The sequence below is a fragment of the Zonotrichia albicollis genome, chromosome 16 (assembly GCF_047830755.1).
Source record: "Zonotrichia albicollis isolate bZonAlb1 chromosome 16, bZonAlb1.hap1, whole genome shotgun sequence".
NCBI classification, from domain to species: domain Eukaryota; kingdom Metazoa; phylum Chordata; class Aves; order Passeriformes; family Passerellidae; genus Zonotrichia; species Zonotrichia albicollis.
This window is the reverse complement of record NC_133834.1, coordinates 11,997,501-12,017,192: the sequence shown is the minus strand read 5'-3', so window position 1 is coordinate 12,017,192 and position 19,692 is coordinate 11,997,501. Positions and strand designations below refer to the sequence as shown.

Below are 19,692 nucleotides of genomic sequence, written 5' to 3'. Positions count from 1 at the left end.
AAGAGCACTGTGCAAGAGGAAGAGAGAGAATAAAGGAATAAAATGTTATTGATAAAACTGGGATGCCATGGATAGAGTCTGTATGGGTTAGTATCATTTGCTGTGTGCTCTGGCAAGGTGGCGAAGTATTAGAAGAACAAACTTTAAATAACAATGGTGATTAAATTAATAAAGAAATTTACTTTCTTGCATGTTTTTACTGTAGCATTTCACACCTCTGAGGAGCCTAAAACATTTGATTAGGTATTTAATAGATTTTTTTCTCATATTCCTTTGGGCTTGTCAAGCTGCTGATACTCTAGGAACCCACCTAAGGCAAACATGAGATTGTAAGAATGCTGCAGGAGTGGGAATAAAATGTTTATCCATGTATCCTAAACAAATTTTTAGTGAAAATTGCTGTAGGGTGTTTAATAAGCATGCAGTAAAAGAAAAAAAAATAAAGTAAAGATTTGTGTAAACCAAACATGTACTAGCTTCTAAAGTTAATTTTGTTTTTCTGGAATGAATTCTTAGATAATCCTGGCAAGGTTTTCATGTATATGGTATTTCAGTTAAAAAAGGAAAAAAAAATTATCCTGTCAACTAAATTGTAAAGTTATTCCAAGCTTAATATTATGTAAAGAAAAAGAATTTTTATTCATAGTTGCTGAAGTTTATAATTATACCCCTGTATGTTAGAAAAGTTATAGTGGATAAAATGGTGTCTACTAGTAAACTGTAATAATTGCTATGAAATCAGAAACAAATATAAAGTATGTTTTTGAGGCATTATGTTAAGAATGTCATGATATACAAAAAGAACAAATCCCCCAATTAAATAAATTTATATTTTTCATGTATTTTAGTTAATAAAATACTAATTATTTATGCAAGGCTGACTTTAAAATCCTCTTTGCCCTAAAGAGAATAAATAATATGTCCAAAATACAGTAATAAACAAATTTTTCAAATATAAATATTAAGACTTCAAATATAGCCCTAATTTAGCAGTCCTGGATCATAATGACATCGATTTATGTTGCTGACATGGAGCACTTCTGAAATAGAATTACTGCACTACTTCCTCAAGTATTTAATTTAAGTGCCTAGACTATGTTAATCACACTAAAAGGACAATAATTTTAGAGCAGTTCTGCCACTGAGATTGGTATGAATTCTGGTACAGAATGCTGTGTGGTATTCAGAATTTCACCTCTTAGGTTTAGATTTTACTTTAAAATGTGCAGATTTGCTTAAAAATAATATGTTCCTTTAGCAGAATAATATTAATCTTTGGACTCTGTGTATTGTATCATTAATAACAAATCATTTCATACTAGGTATAATATATTGAATGATCATACATCAGAAAATTCCACTGATGCAGCCGGTGATATGAGTTAGATCCATGTCTATTAGTATAGCTGTGATTAAAAAAAAAAATAAAAAAAATCAGGAAATAAAATTTGTAGATCTAAAATATGAAAGTTGAGAGACCTACAGATTTTCCCACTGGTTTTGATGCAAGAAGTTGTCCACATTGTGGCGATATATTAAAAATAAGGGTTTGCTTTTTTTTACAACAGTACTAAGTTGAAAGGTTGCATGTGTTTGGTAGAAATTTTCTTTATACTGGAGGCTGATGGAAGGACAGAGAAGGGGATGTTTGCATCCAAGCCACTGCCATGGCAGAATTATTGTATCCACCCTGGCTGCAGGGTGGACATTGCTCCAATCTGCTGTGCAGCACTGTTGGACTGTGCGAAAAGGAATCTCTGTTCCAGAATCTGAGTGGGCTGTTTAGCTAGTTCTACACCAGGGCTAAAATAAAAAGGCCTGCCCATCTGCTGGGGAAAGCCTGAGATAAGAATACAAATTATGAGAAAGCACCTTCTGTTGACCATTTTTCCCCTTAGGTATTTTTAATCCCTTTAGATTTTTGGCTTGGTTGTTTGTTTTTTCTCTCTGAGTAAAGGAAATAATTCAGGCATATCACTGGGCTTGGGGATGCACATTTCCATTGGTTTCTAGGTGAGCTGGGGGCTTATTTTTTTATTTTCATATTTTTTTGCAATTGCAAAAGTACTTTTTGGTATCAAAAAAAATTATTTCTTGTCAAGAAGTTGTGTGATTGGTAGCAGGACAAAACTTAATGAGAGATTTTGTTTCTTTTCTCTCTCCTGCTGCCTTTGGCACTGCATTTTGGTAGAGACATCCTGTCATTGGCTAAAGCACACAGAAATGTCCTGTACTGAGCACAAAGAGGACGGAGCTGAGAGCAATGCAGAGTGATGGATGTGGCAGGGCAGTGAAGGGCTGTGCTGAGCTCCTCGATCAGGGCTGTAGGGCCATTTCAGACACCCTGGGACACCTGCGGAGGTGAGGGGGACACAGCACCTTCTGCAGTGGCACCTGAGCCCAGGCAGATGGAAGAGCTGATGAGCTTTAGTGTTTGCTGTGCAGCAGCAGTTACAGAAATAGCTGCACTTGGTTCTTTGAGTCAGGGTTTTCCTTTATCTGCTTCCAAGGCCTGCCGTAAAATTTCAGGAAAGAAATGGTCAGGAATAATGGATGTAGGGGAGCATTGTGTTGTGATGAGGAAAGCATCACTCAAGGAAAAAGCAGAGGACCTCAGTGAAATCCAAATATCCACATCTTCCTCTCTGTCTTGGCATCATCGTTGGTTAGGTTGAACAAGAAATTCTGCAGAGAACAAGAACCTGACGTTGAAGAAATTAGTCTAATAACCTTCCTAGTGCACATCAGGTCAAACAAGTTACTCTTAGTGTTGTTGAAGCTTGATACCACATGAATTATTTATAGTTCTATTCTTATTTTATTCAATATATCTTCTAGGTATGGCTGTGAAGTTGTTTAGTTGTCTTTGTGTTGATTCAAATGCTATGGGTGCAGTATTGTACTTTGATCTTACAGTAATGGGAATATAAAGCATGATAATAGCAAAATCAACCTTCTAATTATAGTTATTATGCTAATATTAAAACGTTTAAATTCTTTGATTGCCTTGATATTTAAATTTAAGGCACCAGCAGGAAAGAGTTGGGAAGGACTTCATACAATGATTATAAAGGGGAACTTCGTCCATCCCTGAATGTTGCAGAAACCATTCAAGGAGCCAGCAGTCAGCTATATTGAAATTCATAGTGAAAAAGCCCTCAACATCAGAGTCCTCACAAAAGCAGCAAAGTCTTAACATTTAGAGCACAAAGGAAATCTATAATAGCTTAAATAATATAATGGAGAAATATACAGATGTACCACATAGAACTGCTGGGAAAAACCCTTGCTGCATGGGATCCTTGGGGAATATGGTGTGGAGCAGCTCCAGGAAGGGAAGTCAGTGCTTTTGGTTAAGCTGCAGCAATTTTACCAGCTGAAATTCTGATCCCTGAGTTCTAAATACTGCCTTTGTTTGTCAATCCCATGGTGGTCCTACCAGGAGAAGTCAACTGATTAAATATAATTTAAACCTTCCCACTGTAACTTCTGCTCAATATTGTGTTTGCCTTCATCCTAAATTTTAATGTTCTGGGCTCTGCACTGTTTTCAGCAGTTGCTGTATTTTTGGGTGGGGGTCTGAACTTGTGTTAGGCAAAATTATTTCTAGTTTTGTTAAATTTGTCAGCAAAGCCCAGGAATTCAGGTCTATGAAGAATAATCATTGTATGTTAGTAGATTATAATTTCTTTTACATTTCAGATATCCTAGAGCCAGTGTGATTAATCTCTTAAAATCCCATTTGACCTCTAGTATTCCATTTTAAGGAAGCTGTGTGTGCTGAGGAGGAGGGATTGGAAACTTCAGGGAGTCATGGGTGAAATTAGATGTGTGCAAAAGTTTTGCTCTCAATCGTGCGCTGTGTGAAACACTGGTGAGAAGTCCTAGTGCCGTACAGCATTTTAGGGAGATGAGAGAGCACACAGGACACTCACTGGCCCCGTGTGTCTTGCACAGGTTTTTGACCACTAATGATGTAATTTTATAAATTTCCAGACATCTGGGAGCTCTGAACACCTGGGAGCAGCAGGGCCAGTGACTGCAGGAGAGAAAGGGGGTGGGAAGCTGGTGCTTTTCAAAGAGTGGGGTCTGGTGCAGACACAGAGTAGCTCCTCCTTCCCCAGGGTGGGATGACTCCATGGAAACTTTTAGAGGAAGCACTCAGGGTAGTAGCTTATTCTGAACTTAGGTTGGAATTGTTTTGTGATAGTTACATCCCCCAAATCATTAAATAAAACTGTCTGAGACCCATTCTCTGAATCTCTTCTTATCTTCCAGATTCTGATTTTTCCATTAGTAAAGTGGGCAGATCACTTATGGGTCAGGTATTTCTTCACACAAGTGCTTGTGTATATTAGACTGCCATAGAAAGGACAAGGCTTAGGCTCCAGTGATTAAAGAATTTAAACCCCTCAATATATATAAAATCTTTATTCTATAGTATGGCATGTTTTCACCAAACACTTTCAAGAAGAGAGAAAGCAAGCATGTAATGTATTGGTAATGGAAAAGGTCTCCTGGATAAAAAGAGCAGGTGCCAAGAGAGGGAGGATTCTGTCAGATGTGGGGCCCTGGGGGCACACATTTGTTACTGCCAAAGGGACTACAGGGAATGGAGCAGAGGAAATTACAACATATTCAAACCTTTGAAGATGGTGTGATGCAGGTTCAATAACTACCCCAAAGGAAGAAAGCACATCTAAATCACTTAATAGTACTTCTGTTGTCTTCCCCTTCTGTTCTTGTTTGAATTCAGGATATATATCAAATGTTTAAACATTTTTTTTTTCAAAATTTAAAACCATCTTTATTACCATACTGGTAAAACATGAGTTAGTTTTCAATTTGCTAGAAGAGATAAAACCTGATCTATGGGCTTGAGAGAAGCAGTAGTATGCAGAGTTTGCCCTTGGGAAGGAGCTGCTGCGATGGAACCCAGGCATTTGGAGTCCCAGCAGCACAGATTGCTGCCCCACACTGTCTGGGAGACATCAGAGAGCTCAGACTGCCAAAAGGTGCCACTCCTGCACTTAAAAGCATTGCACTGAGCCCAGGGTGTGAGGGTCTGGCAGGTTGGATATACCCAACGTTCAGGTCAATGTATTTATCATGTTATCCTTTCAGGTTTGTTTCGTTTTTTGATTTTTTTATTTTTTATTTTTTTGATCTCACAGCCAGTAAAAACTTCTAAAATTTTATTTTAAAAAAAAATTCTTTTATTTGAATCTATGTTCTTTTACATCTGAAGTATTAACCAGTGAACAGTGAAAATTTGGTCCTATACTTTCACTGTTAATACACAAATTAAATTATGGAAGTGATTCTCTATCTTAATTGAGCAGGGCTTATTGTATAATAAAGTTGGGTCCGCTTACAATTCCTGCACCTTTTTGAATCATTTAAAGTGCAGCAGTGATGAGGAACACTAAACCAGCCTAAAATGCACCATGAATTTTCATCATATCTTCCTTGTGAGATTTTCAAGCCTTATATGCTCGACAGCGCTGGTGCAGATAATTGCCCTTTAAAGGGAACACTGCACGTTTGCAGGGGACTGGGCAAGGTCAGGTGTCCTTTGGCATCTCTGCTCCCCTCCTGCTTTAGGACAGGAGGGATTGGTGCCCCACAGAGCCAGCTTCACTCCTAAGGGCTCCTTCTGCAGGCTCTGGGGCTGCCCACACAGAGCATTAACCCTTGCTGTAGCCATCAGCTACACACAGAGCATTAACCCTTGCTGTAGCCATCAGCTGGGATATCTGGGATGCCTCTGATGAGCAATTTCCCCTCTGGGTCTATGTAAATAACACTATGGAATTTAGCTAAATAAATCTCGCCAGTGTAAGAGCATTAAAGCCATCAAAGTGCTTAAGAATTTCCAGGAATTGCTACAAATAACACCTAATTAGTTATAAAATATTGAACTGGCTTATTGGACTCCATCCTCAAGGCTTTTCATTCTCACAGTTGCTATGCTGACCAATATGTAACTTCATACTTTTAAAAGTTATGTGTGGGGTTGTGAAATTCATTTTATAAAAGCAAAACATTTCCTTCCTATGAAGCAGTATAACAAGAGATGTTTATAGTAGTTGTTATTTTAAATAGATATCACTTTGGGTTTATTTAATTTTTTTCAATTAGTTTTTTTCCCAGCAATTAGCAAAAACTTGGTTAAAAAAGAGTAAGATTTCAGAGCAGTTTAAATAACATTTTTCATTCTGAAGGACAAATTGCATTAGTGTTCTGGGGTCTTCCTGGAGGTACTAGCATATTACTCTTGCAGATAATTCCGCATCTGAGAGTAGGGACTCTGTGGCTATATATTCCAGTGTTCTGAACTGAGAGGAACAAAAGGAGCTTCACAGTAACCACTTTAGTGGCAGTTTTTAAGGAAAAGTGATTTTTTCGTTTAGATGAGAGGGCAGTTTAACAATTTCACAGAAATGAATCAGAAGAAATTTTGTGAAACAGTAGCTGGTAAATCTGCATTGCTACTGGCTCTAACTTTCCCTGTCTATAATTATCACAGAGGTGGTAGCAGTAAATACAGTGACAAATTATGCTACCTGTGAAATACAGAATAGCTCTGTATTTATAATGTAAAATTTATCACTCTTTGTTTTTTTGTTTTTTTTTTTTTAATTTATGTATTTAGCATCAGTTGTTAGGTAAATCTCATTGGCTCCTGAAACTGTTGCAGATGACAAAATAAAGAGCAGAACTGTTAATTGAACTTAATGAACAGATGAAAATGCAAGAATGAACAATTTGATCACTAAGCTCACCAGTGTCAGTATTTCTGCTAGGGCAGAGGCAATTTGTCTGCTTTTGGAACTATGCAGCCCTGTCCCTGCAGTACAGATTGCAGATCCCTTGTTTTGTTTGGTATTTATTTTTTTCCCCCCTTAGAATATGAACCTCTAAGTAACAAGGTTCACAGATTTCTAAGTGAGAATTTCAAATCTCTTGATATGTCAGAGGTGAAGTAATGGAAATAGATTTTGCTCCCTTAGGGCTCCACTCCTGCAGGTTTCGCTGCCCCTGAGGGATGTTTGCTGCTGCATGGTGTTTTCAGCAGGATGCTCAGCACTCAAAGCTTGCAGAGCTGTTTTCCCAGGCACTCCTTAGCCTGCATCCCTTGGCTCCCGGCTGTTAGGCTGCATTAAGGCTGTGCAAAGCTCAGGGTCAGGTTTTGGCTGTGCCTGGCAGTGCAGGGCTGGGAGGAAACCACACCCCAGTGTTAATTCTGCGTTGGGGTTCATTAACCCTGCCCAACACAGAAATACCCTGAGGCAGCTGTGTGTATGCAATAAAGGAATCATTGGATGTTAATCCTTCAACGAGGTTTCCACCAACACAAATCCTGGTTGCCTAGATTTCAGAAAGGACAAACAGGATTTGTGCCGTAATGAAGTTTTCTGCATTTTGAAATACTAGAGCATTTAGCTTTTCTCTTTTTATGTTACCTGGTTTAAAAAAGAATTTTGCAAGAGAAGGTTTATATTAAATTATATCTCTAGCTTATTCTCCTAAGATTCTGCAAAAGACTTTTCTATGTATTTGGATGACAGTATATGAGAATATACTATGTCATTTTTTTAATAAATAGCAGATAAATTAATTTTCTGATTGCAGTCATATTAGACAGAAAAAGCACAATATTTTAATTTCAATATCCTCCTTTCAGATGCACAAAGTAAATTGCAATTTAATTTTTTTTCAAAAGCGCTTTTTACATATTTTGCAGTAGTGCCCTTTAATATCAATATATTGTTTTATTTTTATTAGACTTCATAAATATATTGACATATATCTGTAACACTAAACATGAAGCTTCCAATGCAAGAGTTTGTACATAGTCCATATCCAAATGTCACCATTATTTCATTTAAAAGATCCCAGCATGTCTACCTCATGATCCTTATAAACTCTATAGTACTCAACACTTTTTCTTGCTACATTCATTAAAATTAAGCACCCTTCCCCTACCCCATCTGTAAACATCAAGTCAATTGGCAGCTAGCACATTTCCCAGTCAGCAAGCAGTATTGTGAATTTTATCTTCTCTTGCAGAAATCAATTCGTCTTCGTTGCAGCAGATGAAATTTCTTGTAACACCTCTGCAGGTAACAATCATTGATACTTCTTGATGCATCCATCCAGGTCTCAATATCCTTTTTCACATGCTGCATTTAATCGTAAGACAAAGCCTAGGAAAGTCCATAGTGTATAAATCTTGGGGATAGTGTAATGAATTTATAGCTTCAGCCTATAGGTTCTGCCTTATAAGAGCCATTAGGTTATTTTGCTGACTTTGGGGTTTTGTTTCCAGTTTATGGTATGGCCTAGAGTGTAAGGATATGTTAAACCTTCTGATAAAAGCTTCAGGAGTGTGACTTTGAAAAGTTAAACCAAACAGAAGTGGTGAGAAGAGCCAAGGCTTAGTTGTGTGCAGGACATTGTAAGTGCTATAGATGTAACAATTTTCTTTTCAACTGGTTGGGGGCAAATGATGCCCACGAGGGTGTTGCAGACCCTAAAGCACTCACAAAGTCTATCCTATGGATGAGATAGTGGGAGAGAGGGTCTGTGCCCTCAGAGGATCGCTCTCTAGTAAGTAAAAAGTCTCCATATGCTATCATGTTGTAAGCCATGGGTACAGACGAATGAACAATGTTTTTAAAAGATTTATTTATATTATTTAAATATATTGAATATGTAAAGAGGTTTTCTCTCTTTTAAGCAATAGAATTTGAACAAGCTTAGTCTTAATTCAGGTAAGGATGGTGTTATGTTGCTACATAAGAAATCAAAAGGCTAAAATAAATAGTAATGGTGCTGGGACTTATTCTGCAAATAATGTGCAAAAAATTGAGTTTATAGAACTTTTCGTATTGAAGGATGAAAGGGTATATAGTGTGAAATCAAATGTTGGTATTAAGAAGTGTTTGCTAATAGAGTTTTATATTAGCAGAAATAAATGAAAGGTGACGAGATTTCTGTTTATGATTATCTACATAGAAACAAATAGAGAACATTTATTTATGGAAAAGATGATCATAGATAAACCCAAATATGCTAAAATTGTCTTAATCTCTATGTAGCACTTTTGGTGGTAATCTGAAAAGTTCTTCTGTAGTAAAACCTGATTTAAGATAGATTTTTCCAAGTCCTATAAATTATGAAGTAAATACATTTTGAGAAGCCAACATTTGTCACATTCTTCCTATCACTCAGCTTGGATTTTGGCTTTGGTTATTTCACTTGAGCTTCCTGCTCAGCTCTTCATTGAAGTGAGCTGTGGTAGGGAGGCTGCTGATTTGTAAATCTATGCTTTGCTAAGTAAGAATAAAATATTTATTTTATCATTTTTAAACTTGTAATTCTTGAGTTGGATGCGGGGTCTGTGAGTCCAGTTTTGCAAAGTGAACCCTTCTAAGTAATAATTCTTGTTCTAGTAAAGAAATTTTTCTCTCTCAATTCAGGCACAGTTTAAGTGCCCAAGACTTTACTGCAGATATTCCATATATTACTTTTTTAGAATTCCAATCAAAAATATAATATTTATATAAAATATAAATTTAATTTATAAGTGCCTTCAGTGAACTTTACATAAAAGGAAATGGATCTCTGTATGTATTTTTTAAAACTTTTCAGTTTACCAGTTGATTATCTATGTTGAATTGATTCAACAATAAGGTATTTTTGCTAGGCATGGTTTTGAGCATTTGATAAAGACATCCATCACAGGTGACTATAGGTGACTTTTTTTGCACTAAGTATGAAGGAGAAAGGTGATGAAAAACCTGTGCCTGCTGTTTCTTATATACCTAAGTTTCAGTAATGGAATTTAAATTACTTTTGGCTTCATAAAAAAATAAATCTCCAGCCCATTTTCCTGTGAGTCAAATTGCTAAAGTTGAATTTGGTCTTTTGGATTTGTAAGTTGACTTCCAACTATTTTTATTATCTGATGTTTTATGTTTTAATACATGGAGCAAAAATAGAGATACTTTGAGAACCAAAACTAACCTTCCTGTGGTTTTCCAGATGCATGCAAAACACCTACAGTATGATTTTATAGTGCATTTTTAGTGCTCCTAAGCTCAATGACAGTAATTCTACTGTGTTTGTAAAGTTGATATCAACTGAAGATACTTATAAACATGCTCAATGTTTGAAATGTGAGTATATGTACATTTGTATTGCCTCCCTGTAAAGGATGGGTGTGTTTGTGGATTTCAAATAGTAATATACAACAAGCAAAGCTTTGGTTGGAACTTGATCATCAATTGGAAATGGGACGTCTTGGGTAGTTCTGCTGGTAATATTCACTCTTTTCTTCTCAATCCTTCATCATTCCTGCCAGAGGATACTTAGCCCTCAGCCACATGGTATCTATTTTTATTTGGGAATAAAGTAACCTTGAGTAGATAAATGTGTTAATGAGCAATTTGTGTCCATAAACACATTTCTATTTGTGCATCTCTGTCTGTTCCTGAATGCACATTACAGAGGGGAAACCTCCTCAGCTATCTGACAGAGGGATCCTTCCATGGGAAATTTAAAAGCATTTCACTCTTCATTGCATCCAGTGCATTCTGAGGCTAAAAATAATTACTGTTCAGAGGAGAAGTTGTGCACTTCTGGGATAGATCTTCTCTGGCAGACATGATTAAAGGGTTTGCAAGCAGATCCGAACTAGAACAGAGACAGGGAAACTATGAGAAACTCCTCTTGGTTTGATGATGGAATTTTAACAAGGATCTCTGAGGACCTTCCTTTAGCAAATTCCTGACTATAGCTGCACTAGGGGAGAATTAATCCTGGGGTTCTTGTCTGATGGGGGCAATGGGCAGCTGCCCTGTCAGTCTCTGGATAAATCAGAATGAGACCCAGAATAAACCTGTGACTTATTTACTTGTTGGTTGCAGAACATCGTTCATTTGGCAGCTTTAGCATTCTTAGTGATTTTTTCAAATCTGTGCTCAATATATTGTTCTTTTTCCTCTTTTAGGTTTTGTAGCATCAAAATTCATAGTTTGGAAAGAAAAAGCATTTTTAGTGTCTTTTGCAAGTGCATTCTCAGATGTACCTGCAAATGACATTTTATGTTTTTTTGTGTAAAAATGGGAAAGGGTTATTATTTTATAGTTATATTATCTCTCTCTCCTCTTCCAGTTTTTAACTATATCCAGCCTTTATGTAGAAGCAAAAAAAAAAAAAAATCCAGTGTTGATGCATGCTTGGTATTATTTTTCTCCCAAGTGTATTTGCAGTTTATGATTTTGAAATAACAGAGAGAAAGGCAAGGGTTTATATAAAGCTGAATTTGGAATGAAGTATGGTGAAAGTGGATATAACACCTGTCCAATTGTGACTGTATTTATTTACATTTTTGAGCAGAATCAGTCCCAAGAGAAAGGATTCTGTGTGTGTGTGCCTGCATGCAAGCAAAAGAAATGCTTTATAAAGCTTTAGAAGTTGACAGTCATAAATTAAGTTATTGACCTCCATTTGGAGAAAGATACAGTCTCCAAAATAGATTAAACATTTTGAAAGGTTTAACTTCATAACTGCAGGAAAGATGTTGAATAAAAGCAAGCAGCTTCAATAAGGAAACCATGGGGTTTGTGCTATTGAAATATTTGAAGAGAATATTGGCCATTTTTAACAAATGCAATTGCTCCAGTCATTGCAATTTCCCTGTATACTATCATTAACCTGTCAGCACTAACACTGCCACAAATTTAATTCATTGAACAATAGCAAATACGGAGATACTGATTTAAAACAAATTAATGTTTGATGAAGGGCTTAGAATGGCTGCAGTGCCTGTTGTGGCAATCCTGCCTCTGCCAGGGTGGGTACGTAAATAATTGCAGCTGGTCAAAATTTTGCCAGACAAATTTGCATGCATCTCATTGAACTGTTCATGTGTCTGGAAGGAGATAGTGATTAGATCATCCTCTTAGAATGGAATTTGAAAGAATTCAATCCAAACTCTTTGGAAGAATGCAGCTTGAGAGGTGTTTCTTCAGCCTGTTAGAATTACTGTGTGAAGACATATGCTCAGTTGAGAGAGGTTCTTCCCTTTTACTATTGCTGCCAATGGGTTTGACTTCATTTCATGAAGCAGTTTGGGAAAATAACCATTTTCTGTGAGAGGCTTTTATTATTATGCTATGCTCTTCTGCTAATCAAATAAAAAATGAAGATGAAGGAGTATCTGTATGGTTTCTGCTCTAGTATTTATTTAAGGCTGTACTGCTGTTCCCTGTGAAAAATGGCAGATAGTGAAGTTTTTGCTCTGGAAAGACTAGGAAATGTTGCACTAATGCACAAAATTAAACTTCTTCTATAAATTCAAGTGTCCTTTATGTTGGCAGTTTAAACTTGCATTTACTGCTGCTATAAATAGTTCCTTATACGGAATTCCATTTGTCACAGCTTTTACTGCTCTGGGTAGCTGTGTGCTGAAGATGTTCAGCCATCGGACCAGTTGATAAAAATCAGTAAACACTGTGATTATGCTGTGTTGTCCTTTGATGAGGTTTGATGAATCCCTTTTTGTCAGCCCTGGCTGTCAGTGTCTGTGTGCCAGCTTGCCCGCCCGGTGCTCACGGTTCTGGGTCAGTTCGCATGGCTGCTCAAACGTGGCAGCACCGCCAGATTAAGGAAAGCTGAGGCCCTGTCATTTGTAAATGGAGGATTTGCAATGTGAAGCTCCTTTGATAACAGAAATAGTGAATAATCTGTGTTTCTCCTCAACAAGTGCCTGTAGGCACGTGTGCATCTCCTGGGCTGGTTTTTAATGAAGCAATTAGATTGGTTTTTCTCTGGTAGGCTAAAAATAGAGCACATGAAAGATGATTTGTGTGTGTGCATGTATGGATGCCTGTATACAACTCCATTAAATGAGCAAGGATTCAGTTTTAATATCTGGAGATTATCATATTGCAAATAAATAAAACAATACTATAAATAACGCATAAAACAACGCTATGGTTGCAGAACTTTATACCTGATCACAAAAGACTGCTTTAAAATTTTATAAATAATGTACCCAGTATATTTATTATTGCACTGGTAAGAATTTCTTCAAGCTTTATTGCCCTAAATATAACAGCAATAGTAATAAGAAAGTGTTTTACAGACCTAAGAAATGCTTTCTTTTCATTGGAATAGAGTTGGGTTTAGGTGTCACCTGATGGCAAGGCTCAGATTCCCCAGTAGCTTTTTTTATTGAAGTTTATACAAAATCTAAGTTTCTTGGCTAGAAGCTACATAGAAAGGTGATAGTGCACAGAATTCTGTTTGACTTTTGACTAGGCATCAACTTCAGTTCTCACCCTGGTAGGAATCCACACAGCAAGACTGATACTCAATGAGACCTCTTAAGAGAGATTTGTGCCTAGGATTGCTGCAGTTTGCAGTTATCCAGCATCAGCTTAGGAGAAAGTCACCTGTTCTGGTGATTGTTACCCTTCTGTGTTTCTGCAAATTAACCAGTATCAGTCATGTTCATTGAAATGTTTTAGAAGATTTTTTAGCCAGCTTTGGCTGGCTGCAAACATCTCACAAATTTTAAGATACAGGCTAGCAAACAGAAGCACAATTAAAACCACATCTGAGCATCAGTGGAACTTCTGCAAAACATGCCTGTCAATTAGCAAGGAAATTAACTGGCCAAAATGAGAGGTGACATAAATAAGTAAACAGCCAAGAATTGGAAATTCATCTCTACAGAAAAGTCTGCATAGGCTTCTCTACTTTCTCTTTTCCCCAATTTGCAGGAAAAAGTAAACAATGCTTTTAATATTTTGTCAATGACATATTTATGAACATCCTTTCATGGAAACCTTTCATTATTGCCCTGTACCCATGGTAGACCCTGGTCAAGTTTCTTACCTCTGAGAAAACCTAGGGATGTGTTAGTGCTGTAGTGATAAAAATCCCTTATGGCTCTGCAGGCACACAGGAGTTCAGCTCTGCAGTACACCTTGAAGTTTCACTCTTTATTGTGCTGCCTGTCACTTCCCAGTTCTTTCCCTGCTCCACATCACAAATCTGTAGCACATTATAGGTCATGGAAGCAGAGGATGCTATGAATAAAGTATGTGATGGTCTTGCCTTGTACAGTGACCTCAGCGTTTGATAGCGTGCATTCAACACTTGGCAAGGAGAATTTCAGCATTCTTAACCTTTCCAATCAAGGCAAATGCCTGGAAATTATTTTTATCAGCAGATTTCAGTTTTCTTGATCTTAAGTAAAAACTTCAGAGACATCTTTGTCCGTTGCCTTCTGAGTTAGAGAGAGACCTGTTGGTTATCAGGTGCCTGAAATGCCCACAGTCCTTGGTGTTAATATCTAAAATGAAGTTAACTCATTGTTTGCACATTCTTTGAACACCACAAGCAGACACCATCCTGCCACAGTGGGATGAATTTTAGGTTAAAAGGCTACCTACCCCTGCTGCACAGGTTTGAGCCACTGAGCCCAAAATACTGTTCAGCAGTGTGTGTGTGACTGGTGTGCACAGGGAGGAGATGTGCTGCTGGTGTCATCTCTTGGGATCATCCTAGTTCTGTGACCAAGAGGAAGAGCACCAAATTAGTTATTGGAATTCTGGATTTATGTGGTATTAAGGCCAGGTAACCCTTGCTTTCCTTGTATTCCTTCCAGAAGGAATTTTATCACTTGATTGTTCAATTGCAATAAAGTGGGTAAAGAGTGGATGATATTGGGGAAAAGTTAGAAAGATGAGCTTCCCAGTGGCACACAGGATTTGCTTGTAAAATGGCTGAGGTCAGAGTTTGATCTGAAATAGTGAGCAAGTTTTAACTCCTCTCTTTATACCTCTTAAACAGGTTCATAATTTTCTCTAGTTCCTCCAGCAATATTAGATTTGAAAAAATGGAGGGCAGTTAATAATAAGTAAAATAAGTGTTTCAAATTCTTGGATCTTCTCCTTCTATACTTCTCAAATCACTTGAGGAAAGTGTGCTAACTTCTTTCATATTTTATGTGGTGAATTTTTCCTTATTAGTTAGTGTGTATGTTATGTAGGAGCTTCTAAATGTCTCCAGTATTGGAGCTCCACTCTCTGTCCCAGATGTGTATGGAAATGCAGCCATACTACTAAAGAATTTAAAATCCTGAAATGGCATTTATGAACAGAGGCACAGAATTTCCCAATTTTTAGAGACTTCAACAACACCTACTACTGATTATTTAGAAAGATACTCCCTTTCCATGCCCTGAAAAAATAAATCCTACCATTTCCCTTTATAAATCACTTTTATAAAAATTTGGTCAATGAACAACAAATTGTCCTTTTATGTAGTATTTTAGCATTTTGAAACCCTCTGCTGTAAATGATTGAAGAGATTAAGGCATAGCATAAGTAAAGATCATGCCATCTATTGGTGGATAGCTTATGGCTGCATTTATAGAAGTTAGCATGGCTACACTGGGGTTTTTTTCTCACTTATTTCCCAGGAAGTTATTTGTCCAGTTTTTAAGAACCAGTGTCAGTATGTTAGCAAAATACTAGCAAACATAATTTTTCCCATGATGTCCTGAATGCTTGTCCCAGATACAGTGGAAAATAGAGGAGCACACCTTGTTCTAGTTAGTGATGCATCAAAATTGTTCATCAGCTGTGTTCTGAGACAAGAATTTGTGCATATTGCTTTGGATACTTTGTTTTATCATGCTGTAAAATACACAGAGAATGCCATCGACTATTAATTTATTCACCACCTTACCATTGGCACGTCTTAAATTTCAGTAAGTTGTTTACCTAGAATGATAATTTGCAGTGTAAATGATCACAAAGCATTTAAATGCCACTAATTGTAATGAGGAGTAAGCAGGCTGGCATAGCAGTGAGTAAGTGAGGCAGCGTGTGTGGGACTGGAGCAGCTTAGTGATTTGCAGTGTGACAATACAGTTTAAATCCTTCTTCCTATTTTCAGCCTGGAAATCAGAATCTATTCTGCTAACCTTCTGAGCTTCTAAATTTGGTGTCATGCAAGGGCGTGTTTAAAAATTAGCATTTAAAAAGAAACCCACTTGCTTTAAGTTTAAGTTGACACTGTTCCTTTCCTCTGTGGAAATGAAATTTATTAATCATAATAAAACCATCATATTCTGAAGGTAGAGGTCACCCTGAGGAGAAAAAAAAAAGTCTGTTCATCAGAGAGGAATTTCAATGCATCTTTTTCCCAGATAATATCTGAGCACGTGTTCTTTCCCCTTTGGAAATATTTTCATCCATGTTTGTGCTTACATATGTCAAGTGTACTCAGGAGCGTGCAGAAATGAAAATTGTGCAGTTTAATTTTATATATTTTCTTTTACAGAAGATTTGGAAGGATTCCTTTTACATTTTATTTTGTTTTTACATTGGATACATATTTTTAAGTGGAATTTCAATATCCTGTAAAAGAAAAACAAGTGTTTGTTGTTTTAACAAGAATATAAGCATCACTAATTCTGCAATAACATTTCTATGTTAATATTACATTAAAAGCTTTAGCATTATTATAATATAAATATAAACCATTCTTTTTAAGGAGCAAGGATTAACTTTGGTCGCAGTTCTTACATTAGGATTTCTTCACAACTCTTATTTTAAGAAAAGTGACATGGTTTATATACAAGGATGGAAAAAGCAATGTAAAACACTGACAATAAGTCATTGCTGCTTTGGAAAAAGGGTAATAAAAATGTACTCAGAAGTCAATACTGGGTTGAAACAGTCATATTTTCATCCTTTGAAATTGCTTAATGTGCATGTTTATCCATATTTTCCCATCAGTGGTCAAGATTTCTGTTGAATATTGATATAATAATATTATTAGCAACATGGTATATTGCATCAATGTTGTAAATTGCCAGTTACTTCAGGAGCTGGCTTAAATGCAGTAATAATTTAATACAGCCTGGGCCCTGGGTATTCAGGTTTGGTCCTTCCTTACAAGAGGCCCTTGCATTTGGGCCACTTGATGCCATCCTAGGTGGCCTGCTGATTTTGTTTGAGAGGCAATGGGACACAGCCCAGGCTCCTGCAGGAATGGGAGGCAGGATGGAGGCAAAATGCAGCCCTACCACTGGACCAAAATTAATTGTATTTTTTACAGATACAGATTGACAGCCCTTGCTCAGCATTGCGGCGATGCCAGATAATCAGAAAAAAAAGAAAAACAAAGGAAATACACTAGTTCCCATTGATATAAAAGTAATAATCATGGCATTAAAGCATGTAAGATAATAGTACATGCAAATCCTCTTGCATGTCACTAAGCCATGAGGGAAGCATGTCTACCTTTAAATTAATTGTTTTCCCTTCCTAGATGCTTTCTTACTGTTGGAATGAAATTTGCCTGGGAAGAATTAAAATCACAATGATATTCAAAATTCTCAGTCTTGAAAAATTGACATAGAGCAGTAGTGTCTCCTTCTCTTCAGTGCAGATGAAAGAGACACAAGGGATTCTGTTATTGAGTATTTCAAATCCCCAAATTAAGTTTGCATCCTAATGTAGAGGGTTCCAAGGCTGAGGGTTATGGAAGTTCCTCCTACCAGAGAGGCTGCAGAGTGTGGGATCAGTGTCAAACCTGCTTGTCAAAGAAGTCTCAAACTGCTTTTCCAGCTCAGAGAGTCACCAAGTCCTTTACCAACACAGACTGATGTGAGCTACTTTCCTTCCCTTGCTTTTCCAGTGGGAATTGGCCATTTCCTTTGTTGGGTAATTTCTAAAGACAGGTATTCTTAGATACCAAGTATTTAAATAGAATTGATATATAAATTGAATCCCTTACTCATCAATGCTTTGGAAGCAAAAGAGGGACTAATGTATTTTATACAAGCCTTTTACACACACATTCCTGAGTTTTAGGCCAGGTCTTAAGGAAAGCAATTGCCTAACACACTGCTACCCCTGGAATTTCATGTATCCCTCTGATAGCAATGAAGACTTCTCTACCCAAATCTAAAGCAAACACAGCTGTGGGGTGAGATACAGAGCCCACACTCACGAACTTGGGGTGCTTAAATAAATTCATTCATTTTTAATGTATTATCCCTTCATAGGAATTTGGATTTACTAAGCAAACAGGGCAGTACAATTGAAGGCATTCAGCTATGTTGGTTGCACTTTGAAGTGAAACATCCAGGCTTTAGAATGCCCTATAAGAACTTAGATACTCTTACACTTGGTGAAAATGCTGTACTCCTGCTGGAAAAAAAAAAAAAAGTCTAATTCAAAATGCTGAATATGATCACCTTTACACTTAGAAGTTTGTTCTTACTGAATTGTTTTCTACTTTTTGGTTTTTTCCACAAGATGTGTGGTTATGTATTCTTGGAAAAGGAAGGCATTTGATTTCTCTGAGTGTGTGGCCTTATGTTTGTGCAGAGAGTCAGAGACAGGGGTGTTCAGGCTGTCTTTTCCATGCTGAGCACTTTAGTGGGCATAGTTGTCACAGGAGGTGATTTGTGAATTTGCATATGAAAGGAATGCCTCGTAATCTGAGAAATGTTGGCTCAGTGAGATGGAGAATTAAGGATTTATTGTCTATGGTAATTTCTGCTCCCTTCTTGAAGATGGCTCTGGGTAGGTGGGAATGTGTAGTGCAGATAATTTGGTCCTTTTCTCTGCCTCACATCCAGGACCCACAGTAGTGGGTGGTGGAGGATTGCATATGCCATGGAAACATTCCTTTCTCAGCTTTCCCTCATCTGGTTAGCTCAGAATCCACTAATCAGATTCTGCTTGTGGAGGAGCAAATACATGATAATAAAATAGAACAATTGTCCTCTTTTCAAAAAAAGTAAGTGTATACATGTATTTGAAAAATAAGGTAGTTACAGAGAATGAGACCAGTCTGTGGTTGCTGTTCACATAAGGCTAAAAACCAATTTTTTATTTTTTTTTTTTTATTTTAAGAGCTATCAAGGGCATTGTTAAACCTTGTTTGCTGCATTAGCCCTCGTATTCAAGACAGCACTGTAATTACAAGATTGCTTTTGTTGGTCTATGTGACACCTGAGAGCAAATGAAAATGGTTTGATTATGGGAAATACGATAGACACTTGCAGCAGAAGCTGTCCCTGGCTGGCAGGTCCATCTCCCTGATGGTGCTCCCTGTGTTCCCCAGGCTGGGCAGCAGAGCTCTGTGTGCCAAGGTGAGGCAGAGCACCAGGGACTCCGGGAAAGCAGCTCTCAAGTAGTTTCAGCCATAAGGGTTTTGTGTGGGGAGAAATGACAAAAATCTGATTTTCCATCACTGGCTTTGCCTGGTTGCAGCAGGAAGCTGGGCCTGCAAGGGGAGGTTTCAGCTGTGCTGTGTTTTAGGGAGGCTCTGTGTGCAGTGCAGGAGGAGCAGGAGCGTGCACATTTCCACCATGTGCCTGCATTGCCCCACAGCCCCTCTCCTCAGCCTGCTGCTGATTCCTAATAACCTCACAAAGCTAATTATACATTTGCTGTCATTTGCAACCTTAACATTTCCCAAGGGACATTGCTTTTGAGTCTGTAAAGTGAGTTTATTTGTAAGGAATTTGGCTAGAATGGAAAATTTCTTTGCAGCCATTTTGTTAATATCGATATTATCTGGTTTTAACTTATTTTCTTTTTTTTTTCCATTAATCTTAAATTTATTTTCTTTTCAGTTACGGACGAG

General features: G+C 37.3%; 1 protein-coding gene across 50 annotated transcripts in view; it reads left to right on the top strand.

Moving 5' to 3' along the window:
* The window catches only part of RBFOX1 (RNA binding fox-1 homolog 1), a 1,150,782-nt gene that overhangs the window by 1,127,840 nt on the left and 3,250 nt on the right, over nucleotides 1-19,692 (top strand). For 41 of the 50 annotated variants that reach the window (XM_074553000.1, XM_074553022.1, XM_074553011.1 and 38 more), the window contains one exon: nucleotides 19,682-19,692. This exon is cut by the window's right edge and continues 65 nt beyond it. In XM_074553000.1, the coding sequence (XP_074409101.1) occupies nucleotides 19,682-19,692 (11 nt within the window). Of the gene's footprint in view, nucleotides 1-8,073; nucleotides 8,127-19,681 lie in introns of all 50 variants that reach the window. The other 9 variants (XM_074553010.1, XM_074553007.1, XM_074553009.1 and 6 more) reach the window with 1 other exon arrangement.